This window comes from Hyla sarda, chromosome 2 (assembly GCF_029499605.1).
Source record: "Hyla sarda isolate aHylSar1 chromosome 2, aHylSar1.hap1, whole genome shotgun sequence".
In the NCBI taxonomy this organism is placed as follows: Eukaryota; Metazoa; Chordata; class Amphibia; order Anura; family Hylidae; genus Hyla; species Hyla sarda.
Window position 1 is genome coordinate 189,128,395 of NC_079190.1, and position 23,450 is coordinate 189,151,844.

The 23,450-nt window shown below is 44.0% G+C and overlaps 1 protein-coding gene and 1 long non-coding RNA gene across 4 annotated transcripts in view; one reads left to right on the forward strand and one right to left on the reverse strand.

The window, feature by feature from the left end:
- AFF3 (ALF transcription elongation factor 3) overlaps positions 1-15,032 on the reverse strand; it is a 411,319-nt gene extending 396,287 nt beyond the window's left edge. For 2 of the 3 annotated variants that reach the window (XM_056555972.1, XM_056555969.1), the window contains exon 1: positions 14,807-15,032. Coding sequence is in view for 1 of the 3 variants with exons in the window: in XM_056555969.1 (XP_056411944.1) it covers positions 14,807-14,859 (53 nt within the window). In the remaining 2 variants the exon portion in view is untranslated. The remainder of the gene's footprint in view (positions 1-14,806) is intronic. The other variant, XM_056555971.1, reaches the window with a different exon arrangement.
- LOC130355615 (uncharacterized) overlaps positions 1-23,450 on the forward strand; it is a 229,786-nt gene that overhangs the window by 112,550 nt on the left and 93,786 nt on the right. The gene's annotated exons all lie outside the window — the stretch shown is intronic.

Genomic DNA, 23,450 nt, shown 5'->3' on the forward strand with positions numbered 1-23,450 from the left:
TGGAATAATGTACTGTACTTACTCCAGAGTGTAATTACCTATTAAACATGATAAAAAGCAGCTCCTACTGAGTACACAATAAAAGACACTTTATTCCCCATGTGCTCTGTGCCAAATCATCCCCCCTTACCCCTTGTGCCACATCACTTTTCCCCTTCCTTCCTCCTGTTGTTCTTTTTACCTGGCCAACAGGCTCAGGTGAAAGGGCTCTCAGAAGGTTTGACATTGTCCTGACGTCCTCTGTGCTGCACTCATTGAGAGGCTCAGAGCAGCAGTGGCTGCCAGCAGTGACAAGAACTTCAAACCCACCTTGAGCCCCTGCACCTGAGCCTGCTGCCCAGGTAAGAAGAGCAATGGGAGGAGGAAAGGGGAAAAGTGGTGTAGCACAAGGTGTAAGGGGGGATGATTTGGCACAGGTGGAATAAAGTGGCACAGGGAGATCAGAAGGGGGGGCCAATGATGTGACCGGCGGACGTTAAGAAGCAGGAGACCACTGTTTAAACAGCAGTTTTCTACTTCTGTGCTGGGGGGCCCCGGCAGTCTTCTACTTCTGTGCAGTGGGGGTCTGGGTCCCTTTCTGGGGTATTGGCTGTTTCCCCCTGACGGTGGCCCTGTGTACAAGGTAGGGCTAGCACATAAGCCTGGTTGTCCCCTACTGGGAATATGGTATGGCATGGGGGTGTGAGGTGCAGGGCAGATGTTATTACCCTAGGGGTAGATGGTATTAACCCTTTGTGTTCTTAATGCCAGGGCATAGTTTAGCCTTAACCACCCGAAGGTTGACTTGTGGCTGCAGGACTGGACTTGAGGCGTCCACTCTCTGGACACACACTATGAGACATCTTGGCTGAACTGGACCTCAGGAACAAGAGCAAAGCTCAAAGAGGAGAGCAGAGCTCAAAGAGCACGAGGCTTACTGCACCCAGGGTTTATATGGGGTAGACTAGCAGGGAGCCCATAGGTTACTTTTGGTGTCAGCTGGTCAATATTACCTCCTGGGTAACAATCTCATGGCAAATTTATTAAAGACACAACACACTTTATATTACACAACATACAGTATGTACATGGGGGAAATGACTGCAGGGGGCCCTGGGAACACTGAGGGACACTGCCTGACAGGGCAGGAAGGTATGGGGAAACACCATCCCGTACTGGGCGACCACAGTTTGTCACCTACTGGGTGTGTTTTGTCCCCTATTGGGAGTGTTTTATCCACTATTGGGAGTGTCCCCTATTCGGAGGATACAAATACATTAAGTCTTATGGGACTCTGCTGGCGAATAAAAAAACTGTCCAGTATTGGGAGGGGTCCCCTGTTGGGAGGTGTATGCTTAGAGAGATTTCAATCAGATCGCTTTTTTCATTTCTAACAAGGCCTCTGCAAAACAAAAGAAGTGATCTGATTGGTTGCTATGGGCAACTTGTCAACTTTTCCTCTGCACAGGTTTTGATGAATCAGGATACCACTGATATATTCTTTACCTAAGCTCCTGTAGAGAAGCCCGCACATACACATATCGCCTGAGTTTAGACCAGGGATGTTGCCCACATCACAGAGGCCAGGTAAGATGCAGGGGTGGGGACTTTAAAGGTCATAGCCCCCTCCTTTAAAGGTCATAGCCCCCAGTTCAATTATCTAATCAACTTCTTTTGTAATTTGGGTTTTATTGTTTTTTTAAATTTTTTTATTTATTGTAACACTATTAGGGTATATGTTCCCATGGGATACATGTTTTTATCCATATTTGTGGATAGACAATCCAGAGCAGAATACAGTAGCAGCAAAGTAGAAAAGATTTTACCTAATCTCCACGCTGAGTAAATTTCCAGCATGTCATTTGGCTTGTGGTTTGGATTTTTTAATTCCCAACATATCAGTTCATGTCGGGAAACAGCAGGACAAAATACTTAAAATATTCTGTGGATTTTGTTGTGGATGGCCTGTAAATCTGCAGCAAAATAAAGCATTTTAAAAACAAAAGGAATGCATCTCTGGTCCACCCTTACCAACTTCTGGTGATGAAGTATCTTTACATGGACGCGAGAGACTGATTGGCTGCAGTGGTAACATGTGACTTAAAATTTTCTATGGAAGCAGATAGAAAAAGCGAATGGACGGGTACAGTGATGGGAGATGTGGTCTAAAGAAAGGACAGGGCCAGAGAAACGTATGGGAGTGCTGAGGTGACGCGTAAAGTTTCCTTATTTTTCTTGCTAATTTCTGCAGTAGAAATTGGCTGCAAAATTTTCTTCAGACTCAGTTCAACTAGAACCATATCAGTTTTGTTGCTAGACCAAAAACCGTGGGAGACCCTGGATTTCAGTCCGTTAACAAAACGGTATGGTCCAAAAATGGCCCGACCATGTTCGGCTCATTGAAGTGAATGGGGTAGAGTGCGGGTCCAGCGTACATATGGTAGCAGTTTTTAAATTCTCCCGCCGGATCAGGCTGCCGTATAGCCAAAATGTGGTGTGAATGCAACCTTAGATTGAAGTAACTGCGCCAAATCCAACCTGTGGGAACATTCTGTGGTGATGGGGTGTGATGAGGGAAGATGTTGTTACCCTAGGGGCAGATGGCATTAACCCCTTGTATTCATGATGCCAGGGTGTGGTTTATCCTCGATACCACCTGAAGGTATAGCGCTAGATCCTGGGCTAGGCACGGGGGGCAATAATGACTCCGACGCCAAGTTACGGATAACGGTAGCTTTACTGTGGTTAGACAGATGGTAAAGTCTATACAGTTCAGCCAGGGCTCACGGAGGTGACCAGTGACTCAGAGACCTTAAGAGCTTGCTGGGACTTGTAGTAGGACTGGACAATTTAATGCAGGCCACGCTGACTTGACAGATGACAGGGACTGACTTGACTTGACTGAAGACTGACAAAGCTATGACTGTAGATTACTTGCATTTGATGGTGGCTGCAGGACTTGACTTTGAGGCTTCCATCACTCTGGACACACACACTAGGCACGACTGACCTCAGCAAAGACTTATCTCCAAAAATGAAAAGAGCAAAAAAGAGAGGTAGCTCCACCCAGGCCTTATATGGGGGAGACTAGCAGGGAGCCCATAGGTCACTCTTGGGGTCACTGATACCTCTCCTGGGTAACAATCACATGACATATCACATGGTACAACTCTTAAAAGCAACAAAACATTTTATAATAAATTACAATGCAGGGGGGAAACAAGTACAAGGGAGCCCAGGGGACACTGAAGGGAGGCTGCCGGACAGGGCATCAAGGGTACGGGGTAACACCTCCCGTACTGGGCCACCACAATACCTTCAATACACTAGTGTGGCTGTACTGTACCTCAGTGAGACAACACCCTGTTGTATTCCTATGGGTTCAACTGTGATATCATTCATCATCCTATAAAACCAAATAATTTTGTTACAAATTCCATTTACTTTAGATAGGTGAGTTTGGGTTCTGTTAGTGTGACCTTCAAATTTATGTCAGTCGCAAACATTTTCAATATGGCGGTGGAGTTAACTGCTGTTTGCTGCAATACCATTACCAATCTAAATGTTTATTGCTGAAGTCAATTTGAAAACAACACTATGAGTAATGTCAAATTGTCAGATCCATGGCAACTCGCAGTAACCTGTGGTGATTCATGGCAAACCACTTTACTATGTTCCCATGAATTTGCTGCAACTACCAAAGATAAAGAGCAGAACAAGTACAATGCTACCATATGTGGTTAACACATTGTAACATGTAGGCTCACCCTGACTGGCATGTCACTGCAGTTTCACCTGCATCATGGCTTCTACATGTGACCCCAGCTTGAAGCTACTACTGAACGTTTAGAGTTTCTTAGAACGATAAATGTTTTTCCACTTAAGACACTCATCACCTATCTGTAGGACAAGTGTCTGCTCAGTAGGGCCTGACTGCTTTGACCCCCATTGGTCATGAGAACAAAGATTCTGTCAAAATGTTTGAACAAAGCAGTTGTCACCCATATGCGCTGCCAGTCCATGGGCTGGACAAAGGTAACTGAGAGCTGTTTTTGGCTATGTTTGTCTGACCCTAGAGTTGAAAGGGTAGGTGATGAGTGTCTTTTATGAGAAAATCCCTTTAACTATTAACTCCTTTCCAGAGTTCACAACAAAGGAATACTGTTTTTTGCTCAAATTAGCTGTTTAGTACATTAGGAAAGTTTAATATCACACTTAGGGAAGCTATAATTGCTAACTAACACAAGCTAGAGGGTACTGATGTGGAGAAAGACCAATTATGTCAGCATATACTGTGGAGGCTAGCGTTCTGTCACTGTAACAATGCCGAGTCCTGATGCCTGTGGGTCCGGAGGTGCTGTGAACCAAGAAACCCGAAGTCACTCAATAGCATACATATAAGGACAAAAAAGGTACCCGCACTCACCGCGAGGAACCAGCAGACCAACTTCTAAGGCATCTCGGACAGATCCGACTTCAGGCTGACAGCAGGGCGCTCAGAGTGGAGGCAACGCCTCCACTCTGAGCGCCCTGCTGTCAGCCTGAAGTCGGATCTGTCCGAGATGCCTTAGAAGTTGGTCTGCTGGTTCCTCTCGGTGAGTGCAGGTACCAATTTGTCTTTTTATGTGTGCTATGAAGCTATAATTGCAGCGATATTGGTAAAAAAAAAACTAATTCCCCGCATTCTAAAGAGTAGACATACATAATCTGTCATCTGAATACTGGTTTCAACAGATTTACAAATGACCTATATATACAGATTTTTTTTCTTACTATTTCTACTATTTGCACTTTTCAGTTGCATTATTCCGAATTTTCTAATATTGTGCACAAGTCTCACTGGCATACATGAAGGGAACACATTAATTCCAGGTAGAGCAAGTGAACAGATAAAAAGCCCAGCTGTGTATATTCCAAGCAACAGATTGCAATAACCTTCAGAGAAACTGGAACCTATAATTATCTGATACCATTGTCAGTGACAGGATAACATTTCAGTCTCCCAAGCTATTATAATAGCTTTTGGGCAAACCAATAAGTTTTTTTTTTAGATGCTAATGTAAGAATTGTAAGAAATGGTACACAAAGGTATATTGAAAATTTGATTGAAGTGTAATTATCCAGACACTCTGAGGCAGCGAGAATAATGTAAGTGAGATATGCTAAACTCAAGTCTGCACTAAATTATTTTTGGCCTGACAAAACTGTGCCAGTTATAATGAGTTTGAAAATTGGTTTCCCTTAAGTGGTCTTCTGGGAAATACTGTAATAAAAATATGAGCACTCTTTAGGCATCCGTCATTTTGTGGATGAAATGTGAATATTAACTCAAATTGGCAACTTTTGCAGAAAAAGTATTAGCTAAACAGTTCATTCATTTTTCAATTGAAACAATCAAGTGAATTAAATTCTTGAGGAATAATTTACTGTGGTCTTCCAAATGAACCAGCGAAAGAGAAGCAGCAACTTAAAGGGGTACTCTGCTGAAAACATCTTATCCCCTATCCAAGATGTCTGATCGCGGAGGTCACGCCGCTGAGAACCCCCGATCTCCGGGCAGCACCTCCTCCTCCCATAAACATGAATGGAGGGGGCGTGGTGGCTGTGTTCGCAAGTCATCAGGCACAGGGCGGAGTTTGCTCCGTGCACCGAATGACAGGGGTGACGGCTTAAAGATCACGGGGGTCCTGCCACTGGGGACCCTCAAGATCTTCAGGCCGGCACCCCAGTCATTCGACAGGGCATAGGGGATAAGATGTTTTCAGCGGAGTACCCCTTTAACTGAAACAAGTCATAAAACAAACAAAAAGAAAAACACTACTCAACGGTAGGTAATAGTGAAAATCCACTGACGAAGGAACCGGCAAAACATGCAGTGGGATGGATAAGGTATGGTTATGGCACCACTCATGTCTTAGTATATACTTCTTCTTACCTGTTTTTTTTTTTTTTTTTTGGGGGGCATTTGTAATTTTTGCATGATTTTTCCTGTTTTCCCCTACAAAGACATCTCGGACACCTATTTTTATGTGTGTGTATACATATTTATTCTGTGGTTTAATATTTATTCATTAGTCCTGCCAGTATGTGCTCTAGTGTCTAATTTTAATTGATTGTTGTGCTTTTAATATAATTAACTAATTAAGGTATTATTTTGTCTAGATATTATTGTGGTGTGCACTTTGATTCTTTTTGGTCTAACATTAACAAAAGCAAGCACATCTTCCCCAAAATCCATAGGGGGAACTTATGAAACTCTGCACCTGACGCAGGATGGCAAAAAGCCGCAAAATTTGGCCAAGTGAGTAGGGATTAATGCAGAAGGGCATGGTTTCACACACAGGGGATGTTGCCACCCCACACAACAAATTATTATGTAGATTGTAATGGAAATCTATGCTAGCTCTGAGCTGGTGTAGCATATTGAGGCTGCCTCATATGCCCCTGGATTAATGAATAGGCTTTCGCTTCTTGATAAATCCAGTGCAATCCTACACCAGTTGGCATTTACTTAAACATCTTATCCCCTACCCCAGCGGCGGGACCCCCGCAATCTCCGGGCCGGAGTTCACTCTGTGCACGGATTACCGGGGTGCCGCACTGGAAATCGCGGGAGTCCCCAGCGGTGGGACCCCTGTGATCAGACATTTTATCCCCTATCCTTCGGATAGGGGATAAGATGTTTTTTGTCGGAGTACCCCTTTAAAACCAGTGTATGAAACACTAGTAAAATTCCCACATACCTGCTCTCAAACAGACAATTGTACTGAATTGAATAGAATGAGGACTGAGTATGTTAACTTAAAAATATGTGCAACCATATACTTAAAGGGATTTTTTTTTTTTTATTAATGACTATCAATATCTGATCAGTGGGGTTTGACTCCTGGCAACCCACTGATCAGCTATTTGAAGGGGATGACTTGTTTGTGTGAGTATTCTTTGCACAAACAACTGATGGTTTGTCAAATGTTGTGGATTCCTAGCATAAAAAGCCTCAGAGCTATTATAAAATCCTGCCCAAAATACAGACTCCTTATAATTGTATTGAAGGGGCTATCCACCATAAGGTGATGTTAGTACATACCTGGCAGACAGTAATGGACATGCTTGGGAAGGATCTGCGCTTGCCTTGGGGCTAAATGGCTATGTTGTGAGTCCACCATAACATTGTGGCTAGCTTTTTGTGAACTGGCATTTCCTTTTTGAGTTTTTCTTTTTTGCCTACAAATCCCATAATTTAATTTTCCTCCCTCCCACACATCAGCCACCCCACCCATTGAAACATAAATGAGCTTCATCCATTGAAAAGACCTGTGGTTTTCAATCAGGGTGCCTACAGCTGTTGCATTAGTTGCAGATTGATCTCTCTCCCACCAAGTGATCACTCCACCCACTGAAGCAGACAGGCTCCCTGTCATCAGCTGACTAGTGATGTCAGCTCTCGGCGGCATTGCAAGCTGGGAAAAATCTGAGACAACAGTCATTTTGTATGCTGATAAAAATAAATATTGGGGTGAAAATCACAGAAGAATTGTGAGAAAACCGTCACATACAGGAACAGACTCTATATTATGAACTACACTAACTTTACAGCCCCTTTAGCATAGTTAAATAAATAAAATAAAAAAGTCTGTCCTCTCAAAATGGCATGAATTTATTAAAAGAGTTTGTCACACCCTACAATCTTCAGTGAATACCATCTTGTGATGTGGCCATAGGGTGGGGGTGCTGCACAGCCACAAACCGTGTCACCAAACCATGGCATGTCAGTTCTCGGGATCCCAGTAGTAGTTTAGTAAAGTATTCATACTACTACTTTTCTTAAAGGGATTGTCTAGTTTGAAGAACCCATTTTCAAATATCATATGAGGAAATTTTAAGTTAATAAAGAGGGGAGTGGTTTCTCTTCTTCTGAACCCTTTTCTATTAACCAGAGGTAATCAAGACTATTTAAAAAAAATAAAAAATAAAAACACTGAGCTGAAGGACACAGCTAGATCACAGTGGTCTCAGCAACAGGACACACTATTATCACTTTATTATTGGGGTATAAAGGTGAAACTCGAAAAATTTGAATATCGTGCAAAGTCCATTTATTTCAGTAATGCAACTTAAAAGGTGAAACTAATATATGAGAGAGACTCATTACATGCAAAGCAAGAATGATTATGGCTTACAGCTAAAGAAAACAGCTCAAGAAAACCTCTAAGTCCCCCCCCCCCCCCCACCCCACCCAATTACTATGATTTGGGGAGCCATGTCATCTGCTGGTGTTGGTCCACTGTGCTTCATTAAGTCCAAGGTCAACGCATTAATTTACCAAGAGATTTTGGAGCACTTCATGCTTTCTTTCTTTTAAGTTACATTAATGAAATACACTGCTCAAAAAATAAAGGGAACACTTAAACAACACAATGTAACTCCAAGTCAATCACACTTCTGTGAAATCACACTGTCCACTCAGGAAGCAACACTGATTGACAATCAATTTCACATGCTGTTGTGCAAATGGAACTGACAACAGGTGGAAATTATAGGCAATTAGCAAGACACCCCCAATAAAGAAGTGGTTCTGCAGGAGGTGACCACAGACCACTTCTCAGTTCCTATGCTTCCTGGCTGATGTTTTTGTCACTTTTGAATGCTGGCGGTGCTTTCACTCTAATGGTAGCATGAGACGGAGTCTACAACCCACACAAGTGGCTCAGGTAGTGCAGCTCATCCAGGATGGCACATCAATGCGAGCTGTGGCAAAAAGGTTGGCTGTGTCTGTCAGCGTAGTGTCCAGAGCATGGAGGCGCTACCAGGAGACAGGCCAGTACATCAGGAGACGTGGAGGAGGCATAGGAGGGCAAAAACCCAGCAGCAGGACCGCTACCTCCGCCTTTGTGCAAGGAGGAGCCGGAGGAGCACTGCCAGAGCCCTACAAAATGACCTCCAGCAGGCCACAAATGTGGATGTGTCCACTCAAACGTTCAGAAACAGATTCCATGAGGGTGGTATGAGGATCCGACATCCACAGGTGGGGTTGTGCTTACAGCCTAAGACCGTGCGGCTAGTTTGGCATTTGCCAAAGAACACTAAGATTGGAAAATTCGCCACTGGTGCCCTGTGCTCTTTACAGATGAGAGCAGGTTCACACTGAGCACATGTGACAGACTTCACAGTCTGGAGACGCCATGGAGAACGTTCTGCTGCCTGAAACACCCTCCAGCATGACCGGTTTGGTGGTGGGTCAGTAATGGTGTGGGGTGGAATTTCTTTGGGGGACAGCACAGCCCTCCATGTGCTTACCAGAGGTAGCCTGACTGCCATTAGGTACCAAGGTGAGATCCTCATACCACTTGTGAGACCATATGCTGGTGCGGTTGGCCCTGGGTTCCTCCTAATGCAAGACAATGCTAGACCTCATGTGGCTGGAGTGTGTCAGCAGTTCCTGCATGAGGAAGGCATTGATGCTATGGACAGACCTGTCCATTCCCCAGACCTGAATCCAATTGGGCACATCTGGGACATCATGTATCGCTCTCGTTCCATCCACCAACGCCACAGAATGTCAAGGAATTGGCGGATGCTTTAGTCCAGGTCTGGGAGGACATCCCTCAGGAGACTATCCGCCACCTCATCAGGAGCATGCCCAGGCATTTTAGGAAGGTCATACGTGCACGTGGAGGCCACACACACTACTGAGCCTCATTTTGACTTTTTAAGGACCTTACATCAAAGTTGGATCAGCCTGTAGTGTGGTTTTACACTTTGATTTTGAGTGTGACTCCATATCCAGACCTCCATGAGTTGATTAATTTTATTTCCATTGATAATTTTGGTGTGATTTTGTTGTCAGCACAGTCAACTATGTAAAGATGAAAGTCTTTAGGATGTGTTATCTTAGTGTTCCCTTAATTTTTTTGAGCAGTGTACAATGGACTTTTGCACGATATTCAAATTTTTGGTGTTTCACCTGCACTTCTAACAAAAAATCATTATCCAAAGTTGGCAATGCCTTTAGGGTAGGGTCACACATGCCATATTTTGCTGCATCTTTGCTGCTCAGTTTTTTTCTACTTATTGAACTCTTTGGGAAGAAAAATCATCTGCAAAAATAACTGCAAATATATGGCACGTGTGACTCTAGCCTTAAGAACTATTTATAAGCATAGTTTTAGGGTCAACTGTGACTGTGGCACTACATGTAGTTTTCAGGCAGAGGGCTGAAAACAGTCTAGACTAGTCACTGTCCTGGCTAGGCCATGTAAGGGGAAAATGTCTAGGCCTAGTCTAGTGTGTGTCTCTTCCAGCAAAGCTTTCTGTGCAATAAGTTAGCTGGCCCTGGCTATGCAAGAGAATCCCATGTTGGTAGTTTGAAGTCAAATCAGCTCTGCCCCTGGGATGGCTCTTCTGCCATCACTGGAGTCTTTGTGGCCTTTCAGTTGGAGTCAGACCATTTCTGCCTTTTGCCCTGCAATAGGAAATTGTAATATACTGTAGCTAACTGTAAATAAAAGTCTACTACAAATTCTCCACAGTGAGCCAAGCGGTGAAGAACCTCCTCGGTAGAGTTTAACTAACTGCCTGTATCACCTAGGAATATTATGTCAAACTTGTTCTGGCTTTCAGCATCGGTCGGTGCATTGGAGAGCAGTGAATGGTGGCAGAAGCAAGCCAGGAGTACTTTTTGTTTGTTTTTTAGGTCTCTGGATAACCCATTTAAAGACTATAAACTTCTCACTATTCTGTCGGGTAAGAAGATTGTTTATATTGGTGCGCACAGAAGGGAGGAAGTAAAGTTGTTCCTGTTTTCCAAGTTACCCACATGTCTGAAGTCAATATTCACATACACAGACAAATATGAATATACCAGTAACCAGAAACCTTGCCATAAGGTACCCTGACTTTCCTAATTTTGCAGACCCCCAATTACAAAAGTTCGGGGGACATATCTGGTCAAGCCACACCACAACGCTACTGTGACATAAAAGACTTTGCCAGAGGGACTACTATCCCCTGCTGCCCTGAACAACTACACTTATCTTCATTGTGGGCACTACATATGTATGAACCACACTGATCATATGGACTAATGTAGAAAGGATGTTAACTTTAATATTATGCAAGTATAAGCTTTGCTACAGGCCAGTAAGACAGAAGACCATTTGAAGCTCTTGGTTATCCTGTTCTTTTCTATAATTGTACAGTCGTTTAATTTTAGGTGAGCAAACTTCTTGAGAATCTCAGAGGCTGTGCACCCACTATTAGGGCACATATTCACAACAGATTTTTCCACCAGAAATGTCTATTGCCAATGTGCATCACATTTAGGCCACAGATTTTCACTTTCATAGATTCATACTTTGGACACAGGTATAAAGGGCTTTTCGATGATTAGGAAAACAGCTTTTTTTTTTTTTTAAACAGCACCACAGCTATCCTCAGAGAGTGTGTGGTATTGCAGCTCAGTTGCATTGAAGTAAATGAAGCCAAGTTGCAATAACACTCACAACCTGAGGACAGGTCTGGTGATATTTCTGGAATAAATTAGCTCTGATTTTTATTCGTTGATAATCTCTTTGAAGTGGAACTCCAGTACAAAACAGTACTGACTGCTGGGACCCCAGAGGTCTTCTGCCCGGCAGCCCGGCTCTCTTCATGCATGAAAGACCCCCAGTGTGCTGTATCTCTGACTTTTCAATAGAGATAAATGGAAGAGGCTGACGGCCACATCTTTGTGCTATGGAAGACAGTAATCTGTGTATGGAGCAGAGGTCGTTCCATGAATGGAGAGAGCCAGGGTGCCAGTGGATAGGGGATAAGAAGTTCTGTACCGGAGTTCACCTTTAACCCTATTTAGTGGGAGTAATCAATGTCCAGGCTATCCTTAGCAGATTTTTACATGGATTCTGCATGGACTTTGATACTGGATTGGAATCCACACATCATTAACCTGTGAGAATGTACCAAGTTAAGTTGTCTTCAATGGAGGCAATTTTTTTGAACTGCTTAAATGTAGACTGTTTTTAATAATCCTTGCTGAGTAGTCAGCAAACACTTTCTTTTATGTGTGAGGCAAGAAGTATGGCACAAACCTCTTCTTCACAGACTGTAGATGATCTATGATCACTGACTTTGGTCATCAGGGGCCTGTGGGTTGAGAAGCCTGGTAGTACTCAGGCTGGTGCCTGGACTTCTGAAGAGCTACAAGCTGGTACTTATGGAATATTTCTCCTTAGGAAATAAAGTTTCCTCTGTGTATAGAGGAATTGAACTGAAGTAACATACTGACCTCTCAAGTTTGGGGGCAGTGAAACTGAATCTTTTTTTCATGGTTCGATGTAACAGACAGTAAAGGATGTTTGATGCTTTGAGGTCAGTAAACCCTGGCATAGGTCCAGAAGATGTTTCTTGAATGAACTACGAGGGGGGCCTATGGTAACCAACTGCTACCCATCTTTTGAATCTCACTGGATGACGTAGCATAAATTCTGAATCCCTAGTGCCCTCTTGGGAACATGTCCGCCTGATATGAGGTCCATCTGTGCACATTCATGTAGAAACTTTATAGTCCTTGAAAGGCTCCTTGATCTCCATGTACAGGTAGGGGTAAAGGGCAAGAGGCTGTGGCAGAGGCGGTGAATATGTGATGTCACATGGACGACCTTTACCCACAGCGATACTGTATGTATCGTTGCCTTCCATAAAGTTGATATATAATGCCCAAAAACTTATCTTCTCCATATATCTCTATAGGAAAGCCGCTCAGCTATCCTCTGCGTTCCCATGAAGGAATATGGAGGGAGCCTATCGGCCGAAGTGCCTGGGTCGAAATGCTCCGTTCTCAGGGAGAGCGGGGGCCCCATACAGGAGATCGTGGGGGGTGGGTTGTGTGTGTGTGTGGGGGGCGCAAAAAACCTATACCCTATCTGCCATTTAAGGATAAAACTAATTCCTTTAAAGAGTACCTTTCACTAAATAAACTTTTCCAAACTAACTTAGATAAGCTCTTTATCTTACCTCTCTTCTTGCTCACATAGTGTGAGCTGCCGGCAGAAGGATGTGGGCGTGCCCCAGCAGGCGCTACGTCACTGAAGCCTGTTGGGGGGACCGCTTCTGCCCTCACTTCGCCGAGGAGGATCAGCAGAGCAAAGAAAATGCAGGCTGGTTCACTACACTGACCAGGAGAAGGTGAGACCGCTCTTTCACCTGTCTCCAGCCTGTTGCTACAGACGGCTGTCATCCTCGTTGCCTCCAGCTGCACAGCCCCACTGTCCGCTCACAGTGCCCACGGCAGTGGGCGGAGAGCAGGGGTCAGAGTTGGAGGGGTTACTGTCAGCGAACAGCGTGGCTGACAGCCGCCGTGACTGGCAGAAGAGTGCAGGGCTGACAGTTGTGAGATTGGAACTGTGTGGCTGAAGGCAGCGGGGATGACAGATCTCCCTTTACTTTAGGGCTGTGTGAGTGAGGCAGCGGGGGGGGGGGGGGTTGTGCAAGTGAGGCAGCCGTGGTAACTGGGAGCAGTCGGTGGGGGTGAGAGCGAGACTTCTGGCTGTAAAATACTTAGTCTGCCTAACAGCTGAGCTGCAGCACACCCTCCCCAACAACCAATAGCTGCAGGCACAGCGCTTGCTCCCACCTGTCTGATTGACAGGCAGGGAGCAGCGCTGTGCTCGTCACGTGTCCCGGCTGCAGTCTGGGATTTCAGACTCATGCCAGTCCAGCATGAGTCCAAAATCAGTAAGAGACTAGCGGCCGGGACATGTAGGGAGACCCCTAGTGGTGGGTTTTCCTAAGTGAAAACATGGAAATTAACTTTTTTTTTTTTATAACATATATTTAGAAACTTGTTAGTAATAGCTTGCCTAGCAACATATAAAAACTTAGTTTCATGACAGGTTCTCTTTAATGGCCAGATTGACCCACATTCTTGAGCCGAGGTCCAAAGGGACAAATCTCCTTATTTCTCTGCACTCATAACATTGGGACCAGAGACGTAACTTGTAGCTTCTGGGCCCCCATGCAAAATCTGCATCTGGGCCCCATGTGCCATTAATAATAGTGGTCTCTTATGGGGCAGATGTGACTTGGGACCCCCTTTGGCACTAGGGCCCCAGTGCCACTGCTACCTCTGCCCCCCCCCCCCCGCTACCCCTGCCCCCCCCCCCCCCCCATAGTTAATCCTCTGATGAGACTTTTATAGTGCTCCATATTTATTTATGAAATACAAGTTCTATAATGTAGACAGTTTATAGTAAAGGTTCTGGTTTGATAAAAAAAAATGAATAGACTAATCCTATGACACAGGCATAAAAAACAGAAGTCGGTTTTATACCGTGCACCAGCAACAATATGCATCATTCTATAGCAATGTTTTTCAACGGGGTGCCTCCGTCTGTTGCAAAACTAGGACTCTAAGGATATCTGGACAGCCTTCGATTGTTGGGACATGCTGAGAGTTGTAGTTTTGCAAAAGCTGGAGGCACCCTGGTTGGAAAACACTGTCCTTTGGCATAGTCACATTTACATACACAGTGAATGTACTGAAGTCCACTGAAAACTCATCAATTCAGCACGAAGAGATTGCTAAAAATAATTTTTGTAGCATAGCATCCCCTGCCGCCACATACCGTGTACTGCTCTCATTCTGGGATACCCGCGTTACCTGAGGCACCAATGGCATTTGTAGAATGGGATTCCCTGCCTCTGGGGCTTTTCGCTTTCCTCCTGAGAGGAGTGTATGGAGTGAAATGCCGGCAATACAAAACACAGAAACATGTCTGGGTCACTGCATAACAAAAAGGTGACAAAGGCTAGCCATGATATGTACACCTACCACATGTCATCCAGCTCCCATTCCTGCAGCAGTGCCCAGTCCAAGGTGTCCATAGTCCGGCTGAAGTAGTGTTGGGAGGCTTCACATGGCAGCAGCCTGTGTACAGGGGTACTCGTCCTCCACAGTCAGTGCGGTGCAGGACGTGCTCTGTCCCCGGGTGTCAGCTGTGGACAATGGGCTCGGAGATGCTCTCCTGACAGACTGCAGCTCTGTTCCTTCTCCCTCTTCTTTGCACTGAGGCTTCGAGTCCCTCCCTCCCGCCTTGTGCTAGGGAAGCAGCAGCTGCCACACTGCCAGGTACAACCTCTCAATTTCTTACCAAGAGAACTTATATGACCAGTCAATTACATTGCAATCAAAGGTGACTGTATTTGAAATCAGTATACCATTTCTACCAGTAAGCATAGAAATGGGCATCAAAGTGGGCACCTAATATTGTGATTTTAAAGTGTTCAGGGCCACTGTTCTCCCACTACCAGCATACACAGAGGGATGCGCAGCATCAAAAATAGTTCAGCCTGGCCCAGATCCGGCAGAGAAATGTCAAAACTGGCCGCTACCGCATCCCCACCAGACCAGGCCCACATCTTATTCATTTGAATGAGCCGACCGAAGTGAGATAGTGGCCGACAATTATCATTGTCTTTAGACTGTTTTTTGTGTCTACAAAAGGCGCAAGCAGGGTTTATTTGCGCCTTTTTTCACCTTTTGGGTTTACACATTTCTGCTGATTTTGAGTTGCAATCCACTGATTTTGGAAATACACATGATATGGCCGAAGTGAGATAGTGGCCGACAATTATCATTGTCTTTAGACAGTTTTTTGTGTCTACAAAAGGCGCAAGCAGGGTTTATTCGCGCCTTTTTTCACCTTTTGGTTTACACATTTCTGCTGATTTTGAGTTCCAATCCACTGATTTTGGAAATACACATGATATGGAAGGGTTTTATGAATTGCGACTTTTTCTGAAAACGCACAAAAAGGCACAAAACCATTGACATGAGACAACAAGGGGTGAGCACTGCAGGAGAGCCCAGTGGACCTAAGGGACTCTTCCTGAGGGGACTTAACCTGTTAAGGACCCAGGGCGTACCTGTACGTCCTGAGTCTGCTCCCGTTCTATAACGGGGGGCCACGGTATCTAAAATGAAAGTGAAACCATGCCGGTTAGCTCAGGAACTGTTCGGGATCGCCGTGGCATCCTGAACAGCTTACATGACAGCCGGAGGATCCCTACCTGCCTCCTCGCTGTCCGATCGCCGAATGACTGCTCAGTGCCTGAGATCCAGGCATGAGCAGTCAAGCGGCAGAATCATCGATCAGTGGTTTCTTATGAGAAACCAGAGATCAAAGTAAAAGATCAGTGTGTGCAGTGTTATAGGTCCCTATGGGAGCAATAACACTGCAAGGGGTTAAGGGGTTAAGGATGGTACAGAACAGGTCCTGTAGCGGGACACCACACATAACAGGTCTCTCACATTTTATAATTCTGTCCTTTAATAAATATTATTTTTCACAACCTTATACCTTCTTCAAAATGGCTGGACCACTGTACAAATGAAGCACCTATGTTTTACCACCTATTTCCCCACTGTAATGTGGGCAGAGCCCTTACTCCTATTGCTAGATTGTTAATGTTTTACACTGCAATCTTTGATTTAATTTGTACATGTACCCTCTGAAATGTAAGATGCTACAGAATATGTTGGTGAAATATAAAGAAAGATTAAAATGTTGCTCTCATTTTAACAAAAATAGCTGTGAGGCTAAATTTCCACTTGTTTTTTTTTCCTGGCAGTTTTTGGAATACTGCCACTGCAGTTTTTGAGCCAAGGCCAGAAGTGTATTCAAAAGGAATAGGACATATAAAGGAAGGACTTATACTTCTACTTCCTTCATGATCCACTTCTGACTTTGGCTGAAAAACTGCAGTGGCAGTATTCCAAAAACTGCCGGAAAAAAATCAAGTGGAAACTTAGCCTTAAAGTCACAGTTTGCCCATGATGTAAGAAGAGATTCTTAATCTGTTTAGAGGTTAACATTAACGGAGGCAGATTGATCAAAACTGTCTAAGGGTACGGTCCCATGCTTAATGGTAGCGCTTTAATATTCCCCTACTCTTTCACAGTTATATAAAAGGTTTTAATTGATGAATAAATGTTAAGTTTTATGGTGGAAAGACCCATGAGGATTTCAGTGCCTTGTGGGCATAATTGTTGTGTATAGTATTGGTGTCCTCCCTTCCCCCTGGGGCAATTCTTTTTGTTGGTATCATAGAAACTAATCAAAGCTCATATTTTATATATCCCCTGCGATTGGCCGATCAGGACTGACCGGCAAATCGCAGGGCAGGGCAGGGGCAGAGATGACAGTTGAGATCCCCCCGTTCTGCCCGCCTCTGAAAGGCCAGACAGAGCGGGGGAAGATGGCGGCAGGTACCCTGAGCACGCGGGGACCGAGGACCGGGGAGGAGCAGGGGAGGACCGGCAGGCAAGTGGTGGCAGCCGCAGTGTCAGAGGCAGAAGTGAAGATCGCCGTAAAGTGATCTTCATAGCTGCCTCTAGGAATTTCAATACTACAACTCCCAGCATACCCAGTGGTCTCCAAACTGTGTCCTTCCAGATGTTGCAAAACTACAACTCTCAGCATGCCCATACAGCCCAGGCATGCTGGGAGTTGTAGTTCTGTAACATTTGACCCTTCAGATGTTGCAAATCTACAACTCCCAGCATGCCTGGACAGTCTCAGCATGTTGGGAGTAGTAGTTTTGCAACATCTGGAAGGGCACAGTTTGGAAACCACTATACAGTGGTGTCCAAACTGTAGACCTCCAGATGTTGCAAAACTACAATTCAAAGCATGCCAAGACTGTCCAGGCATACTGGAAGTTGTTGTTCGGCAACATCTCGCCCTTGAGATGTTGCCGAACTACAACCTCCAGCATGCCTGGGCAGTCTGCGCATGCTTTGAATTGTAGTTTTGCAACATTTAAACGGCTACAGTTTCGACAATACTACACAGTGGTCTCCAAACTGTTCTCCTCCAGTGGTTGCATAACTATAGCTCCCAACATGCCCTTTGGCTGTCCGTGCATGCTGAGAGTTGTAGTTTTGCAAAAACTGGAGGCACACTGGTTAGGAAACATTGTCTGTTTCCTAACTCATTGTTTCCCAACCTGTGTGCCTCCAGCTGTTGCAAAACTATAACTCCCAGCATGTACTGACAGACCATGCATGCTAGGAGTTGTAGTTTTGCAACAACTGGAGGCACACTGGTTGGGAAACACTGAGTTAAGTAACAAACTCTGTGTTTTGCCACCAGTGTGCCTCCAGCTGTTGCATAACTACAACTTCCAGCATGCACAGACAGCCAAAGGGTATGCTGGGAGTTGTAGTTTTGCAACAGCCGGAGGTTTGTACAGGGTATATTCCATGGGCGGGGGTTTACAGTGAGTTTCTTGCTACAAGTTTGAGATGTGTCAAATTTTCCGCTGCAGCTCAAACTCCCAGCAGTTCACTGTGAACCCCCGCCTGTGTAAATGTACCCTAAAAACACTACACTACACTTCACAAAATAAAAAGTAAAACACTACATATACCCCTACACAGTTAAGCCAAAAGCCAAATGTGACTCCTTCTCTTCTGAGCATTTTAATGCGCCCGCAGTGCACTTGACGTCCACACAGGGAGTATTTCCATACTCAGAAGAGATGGGGTTACAAATTTTGGGGGGCGTTTTCTCCTATTGCTGGGAAAACCAGCATTTTAGTGAAAAAAATAATAATTTACACGTCCAAATTTAACGAAAAGTCATCAAACACCTGTGGGGTGTTAAGGCTCACTGTACCCCTTGTTATGTTCCTTGTGGGATGTAGTTTCCAAAATGGTATGCCATGTGTTTTTTTTTTGCTGTTCTGCCACCATAGGGGCTTCCTAAATGGGACATGCCCCCAAAAACCATTTCAGCTAAATTTTCTTTCCAAAAGCCAAATGTTACTCCTTCTCTTCTGAGCATTGTAGTGCGCCTGCAGAGCACTTGAAGTCCACTCATGGGGTATTTCCATACTCAGAGGAGATGGGGTTACAAATTTTGAGGGCATCATTTTCTCCTATTACCCCTTGGAAAAAATGTAAAATTTGGGGTTAAACCAGAATTTTTGTGAAAAAAAAATGTATTTACATATCCAACTTTAGCGAAAAGTCGTCAAACACCTGTAGGGTGTTAAGGCTCACTGTACTCCTTGTTATGTTCCATGAGGGGTGTGGTTTCCAAAATAGTATGCCATGTGGATTTTTTGCTGTTCTGGCACCACAGGGGCTTCCTAAATGCGACATGCCTCACAAAAACCATTTCAGAAAAACTCACTCTCCAAAATCCCATTGTCGCTCCTTCCCTTCTGAGCCCTCTAGTGCACCCACAGAACACTTTACGTACACAGGTGAGGTATTTCCTTATTCGAGAGAAATTGGGTTACAAATGTTAGGAATATTTCTCTCATTTTACCCCTTGTAAAAATTCAAAAACTGGGTCTTCAAGAACATGCAAGTTCAAAAAATGAAGATTTAGAATTTTCTCCTTTACTTTGCTGCTATTCCTGTGAAACACCGAAAGGGTTAACAAACTTTTTGAAAGTCATTTTGAATACTTTGAGGGATGCAGTTTTTATAATGGGGTAATTTATGGGGTATTTCTAATATGAAGACCCTTGAAATCCACTTCAAAACTGAAGTGAAACTAAAAAATATAGATTTTGAAAATTTTGAGAAAAATTTGAAAATTGCTGCTGAACTTTGAAGCCCTCTGATGTCTTCCAAAAGTAAAAACATGTCAACTTTATGATGAAAATATAAAGTAGACATATTGTATATGTGAATCAATATATAATTTATTTGGAATGTCCATTTTCCTTACAAGCAGAGAGCTTCAAAGTTTAAAAAAAAAAAATTATTTTTTCAACAAATTTTGGAATTTTTCACCAAGAAACGATGCAAGTATCGACAAAAATTTACCACTAACATAAAGTAGAATATGTCACTAAAAAAACAATCTCGGAATTAGAAGGAAAATTAGAAGCATCCCAGAGTTATTAATGCTTAAAGTGACAGTGGTCAGATGTGCAAAAAATGCCCGGGTCCTTAAGGTGAAAATGAGCTGGGTCCTTAATGGGTTAAATGTTCTGGTACAATGAAAGTGTCATGTTAGCCAGGAATATGTGCGGCCCAGTGTTCGCCCACAACCACTTTTCCTGCGTAAGTGACTATCTTTCCTAAGTGACGGATCCTTAACTGGACAACAGTTCCTATTCTTAGTAAGTGCAGGGTGTAACAATGTCAAAATCATAAAGTAAAACACAGTACAAAGGTCAGGAAACAGTTTGGGTCACAAAGAGTTAGCCAAAGCATAAATTAGGGAGCACAAAACTGGTAACAGCCATCTGACAAATAGTAAAACAAAAGACTATAGCAGAATTGAGGGACACTAGTAGAGAAAAGCTTATGAAAGGATATGAGCCGCAAACACCAGCAAACTTTCTGATCAGAGCCTGATTGGGCCTCAGCTCCTGCAGCAGATAGGACAGGGGGAGCTGTCACTCAAGTGTGGATAGCTCTGTGTAATGTAAAAGCATCGGCGACCTATGATGCTGCTTCAATTGGAGAGAGCAGGTTGCACTGAAGACATGGGGCTGACCGTGACAGAAAGCTGTGCTGTGATTAGTTGCTGTGTTCAACAAGGATTTTCTTTTTTTTATACAAAAAAAGAATTGTCTTTTTAAATGTGAGTGAAAGAACACTAACTGAACAGAGGAAATATGGATCCATAAACAATCTGGAAGAAAATCTAACAATCTAAATACTTTCTGGACATCCCTGATTGCAGTCAGGATCCTCCAAAGCAGATTCCTTCATGTTTGACTGATAAATATGATCCCACAGAGCGATTGTGCAGGGCACAGAGTGCTCGACTAGGCAGTCACCCACATGGAAGAGGCTACGACTAATATTTGTGCTCCTGCACTAACAGCCGGGATCAGCGTTTAAAGGGGATGTCCAACTTTTATTAACTTTACCGTAAACTGTAGTACTAAATTATAAAGTTACACAGTAAAATAGATACATAGGCCAACATTTATCATTGTCTTTACACTGTTTTTTGTGTCTAGAAAAGGTGCAAAAAAGGCGCAAGCAGGGTTTATTTGCACCTTTTTTGCGCCTTTTGGTTTACACATGATCTGGAAGGGTTTATGAACTGCCCCTTTTTGTGAAAAGGTGCAAAAAAGGTGCAAATCCATGGAAAAGTCTCTAAACCACACCATCCCAGACTTAGCTTAACATTTTAGTGTATGTGAAGAGAGAAATTTCAGAAAATGTCACCTGCACAAAAGTTATCAAATGTTCTGACCGTTTAATAAGTCTGGTTCTCCTACACATTACCAGCACACAAAAAAAGATATAGAAGAATGCTTTACTTACACCTACAATGATAAATGTCCCCCCATAGTTCATAAGGTTGAAAAAAGACCATGAAATTCAACCTTCATCTCTGTTGTGTCCCTACTGAGTTGGTGCAGAGGATGAGTGACTTACTCGTATTGTGAGCCTTCACTGCAGCCCCATTCTGTGTAGCTCCACCATCCATAAGAAGGCTCCTTATAGAGGAAAATGTGTTGTACCCATCGCTCTGCCTCCTCCATAGGATTATACTATTTTAATTCCATAAAAATTTTACAATTAATATATATTGCATTGCCTCTGCAGCCAAGGGAACTGAAAGTGTTGCTCACCAATCACTGGCTGAGCAGCACTGGGATACCACATCTACACATCTCCGGGAAAGCAAAGTTCGGCGCAGATGGGGTGCCAACCTGGTGACATGATACCAGAGGCTGGAAGAAAGATGAGGCATATTGTTGAAAAAGAAAAATGTTTGACTGGGCAATCCCTTTAAGAGACATGGGCCTTTTATTGAATCTGCCACTGCAGATACTGTCCGTGCACTGCATGCAGGAATTTACATTAGCTCAGGGCTAGCATAGATATCCACTATAGTTAATAGCAGTGTGGTGACCCACGGTGATGGCGGGACCATGGGGTGTAGCAGTGTAGGTGCATGGGACAAGATGGTTTTAACCCCAGGGGCAGGACATTCCACCTACCTCTTACTTTGTCATTGGTGTCAATATGTACAATAACTGCTGGGTCCTCTCCAGCCCCACCCAGGACTGATGTGGCCCTGGGGCCGGATGCAGTCCTCAGGCATTTTCTACAAATGTCCATTCCAGGCTGGTAAAACTGATAACATAAGAGTCTCTGTAATATTGTCCATACATGCTCTAATTTTTGGTATTTAACCGAGAACAGGATTAATAATGACTAGGACTAATACACATAACTTTACTTTAAGGATCTTTGACTTTGCATTTGGTGACTTGACTATGCAAAACAGTGGATTAAACGAAACATGACATTTGGACTATGCATGTAATATAATACTCATGACTAGACTTAATAGTTTACACTAGACATTTGCGGATTGGGTTGCCTGAGGCTTTCTGCCCAATGCCTTGGCTACTGGGGTCCCTTGGCATTTAAAACACTTCTCCCCAGAACACTATATTAAGTTTATTCTAGACATTTTTATGCTAGACAACAGTGACCCCCCGCCCTACGATGGCCCCGACATATGATAATTTCAACATGCGGTGGCCTCTCAGAAGCCATCGCATCTTGAAGGCAACATCAACATACGATGCTTTTGTATGTCAGGGCCATCGCGTAAATGGCTATCCGGCAGCGCTGACCGGATAGCCGTTTACAGTGCCCAGTGTGCTCCGGTGATGGTCTCCTACCTGTCCTCAGGGCTCCGGAGCTCCTCTTCGGCATCCCTTCCATCGCCGGCACTCTCCTTCGTCGTCATCACGTCCAGCGCACGTCGTCCCGTCATCCAATAGGAGCGGCGGGCGTGCGTAGTGATGTGATGGCGGCGACGGAGAGTGAGGATCCTGGGCAAGCAGAGACATCCAGAGCGTCAGGGACACAACGGGGACAGCGATGGAGGGCGACATGCAGGGCAGCGGTGACGGGTCCGGAGGGGCGGGGACAGGTGAGTACAACTTCCTATTCTTTTCATTGCACGGATCCCTCAACGTATGATGTTTCAATAAACGATGGTTCATTTGGAACGGATTACCATCGTATGTTGAGGGACCACTGAATAGATAACATTTTGACATTTCCGTTACCTCATATTGAATACATGCATTACCTAGTATCAGGAGTCCCTTCTGGCCAGTAAAGCACCCTGTGCATGAACACAAGGACAGATGACATTACACATTTGACATATGACATTAAAGTGGACTGTGTAATTTTGAGTGCTACAGCACTACTGTATGTGACTTGAGGTGTACATTGTGTGTACATGACTATGTGTACTTTCAGGTGTACAATATGTGTAAATTATTGTACTACACATACTGTTTATTGTATATGTATAAGATGCTGGTGGAGGGGTAACATGTTGCTTCTCCCGTGTAGATCAGGAAAAACCCTGGTAAGGATACAACCAGTCATCAGAAAAAGACTGTACACAGTGACTTTTTGGTGTACAATAAATTACAAACATTTTATTGGACCTTGACAAACA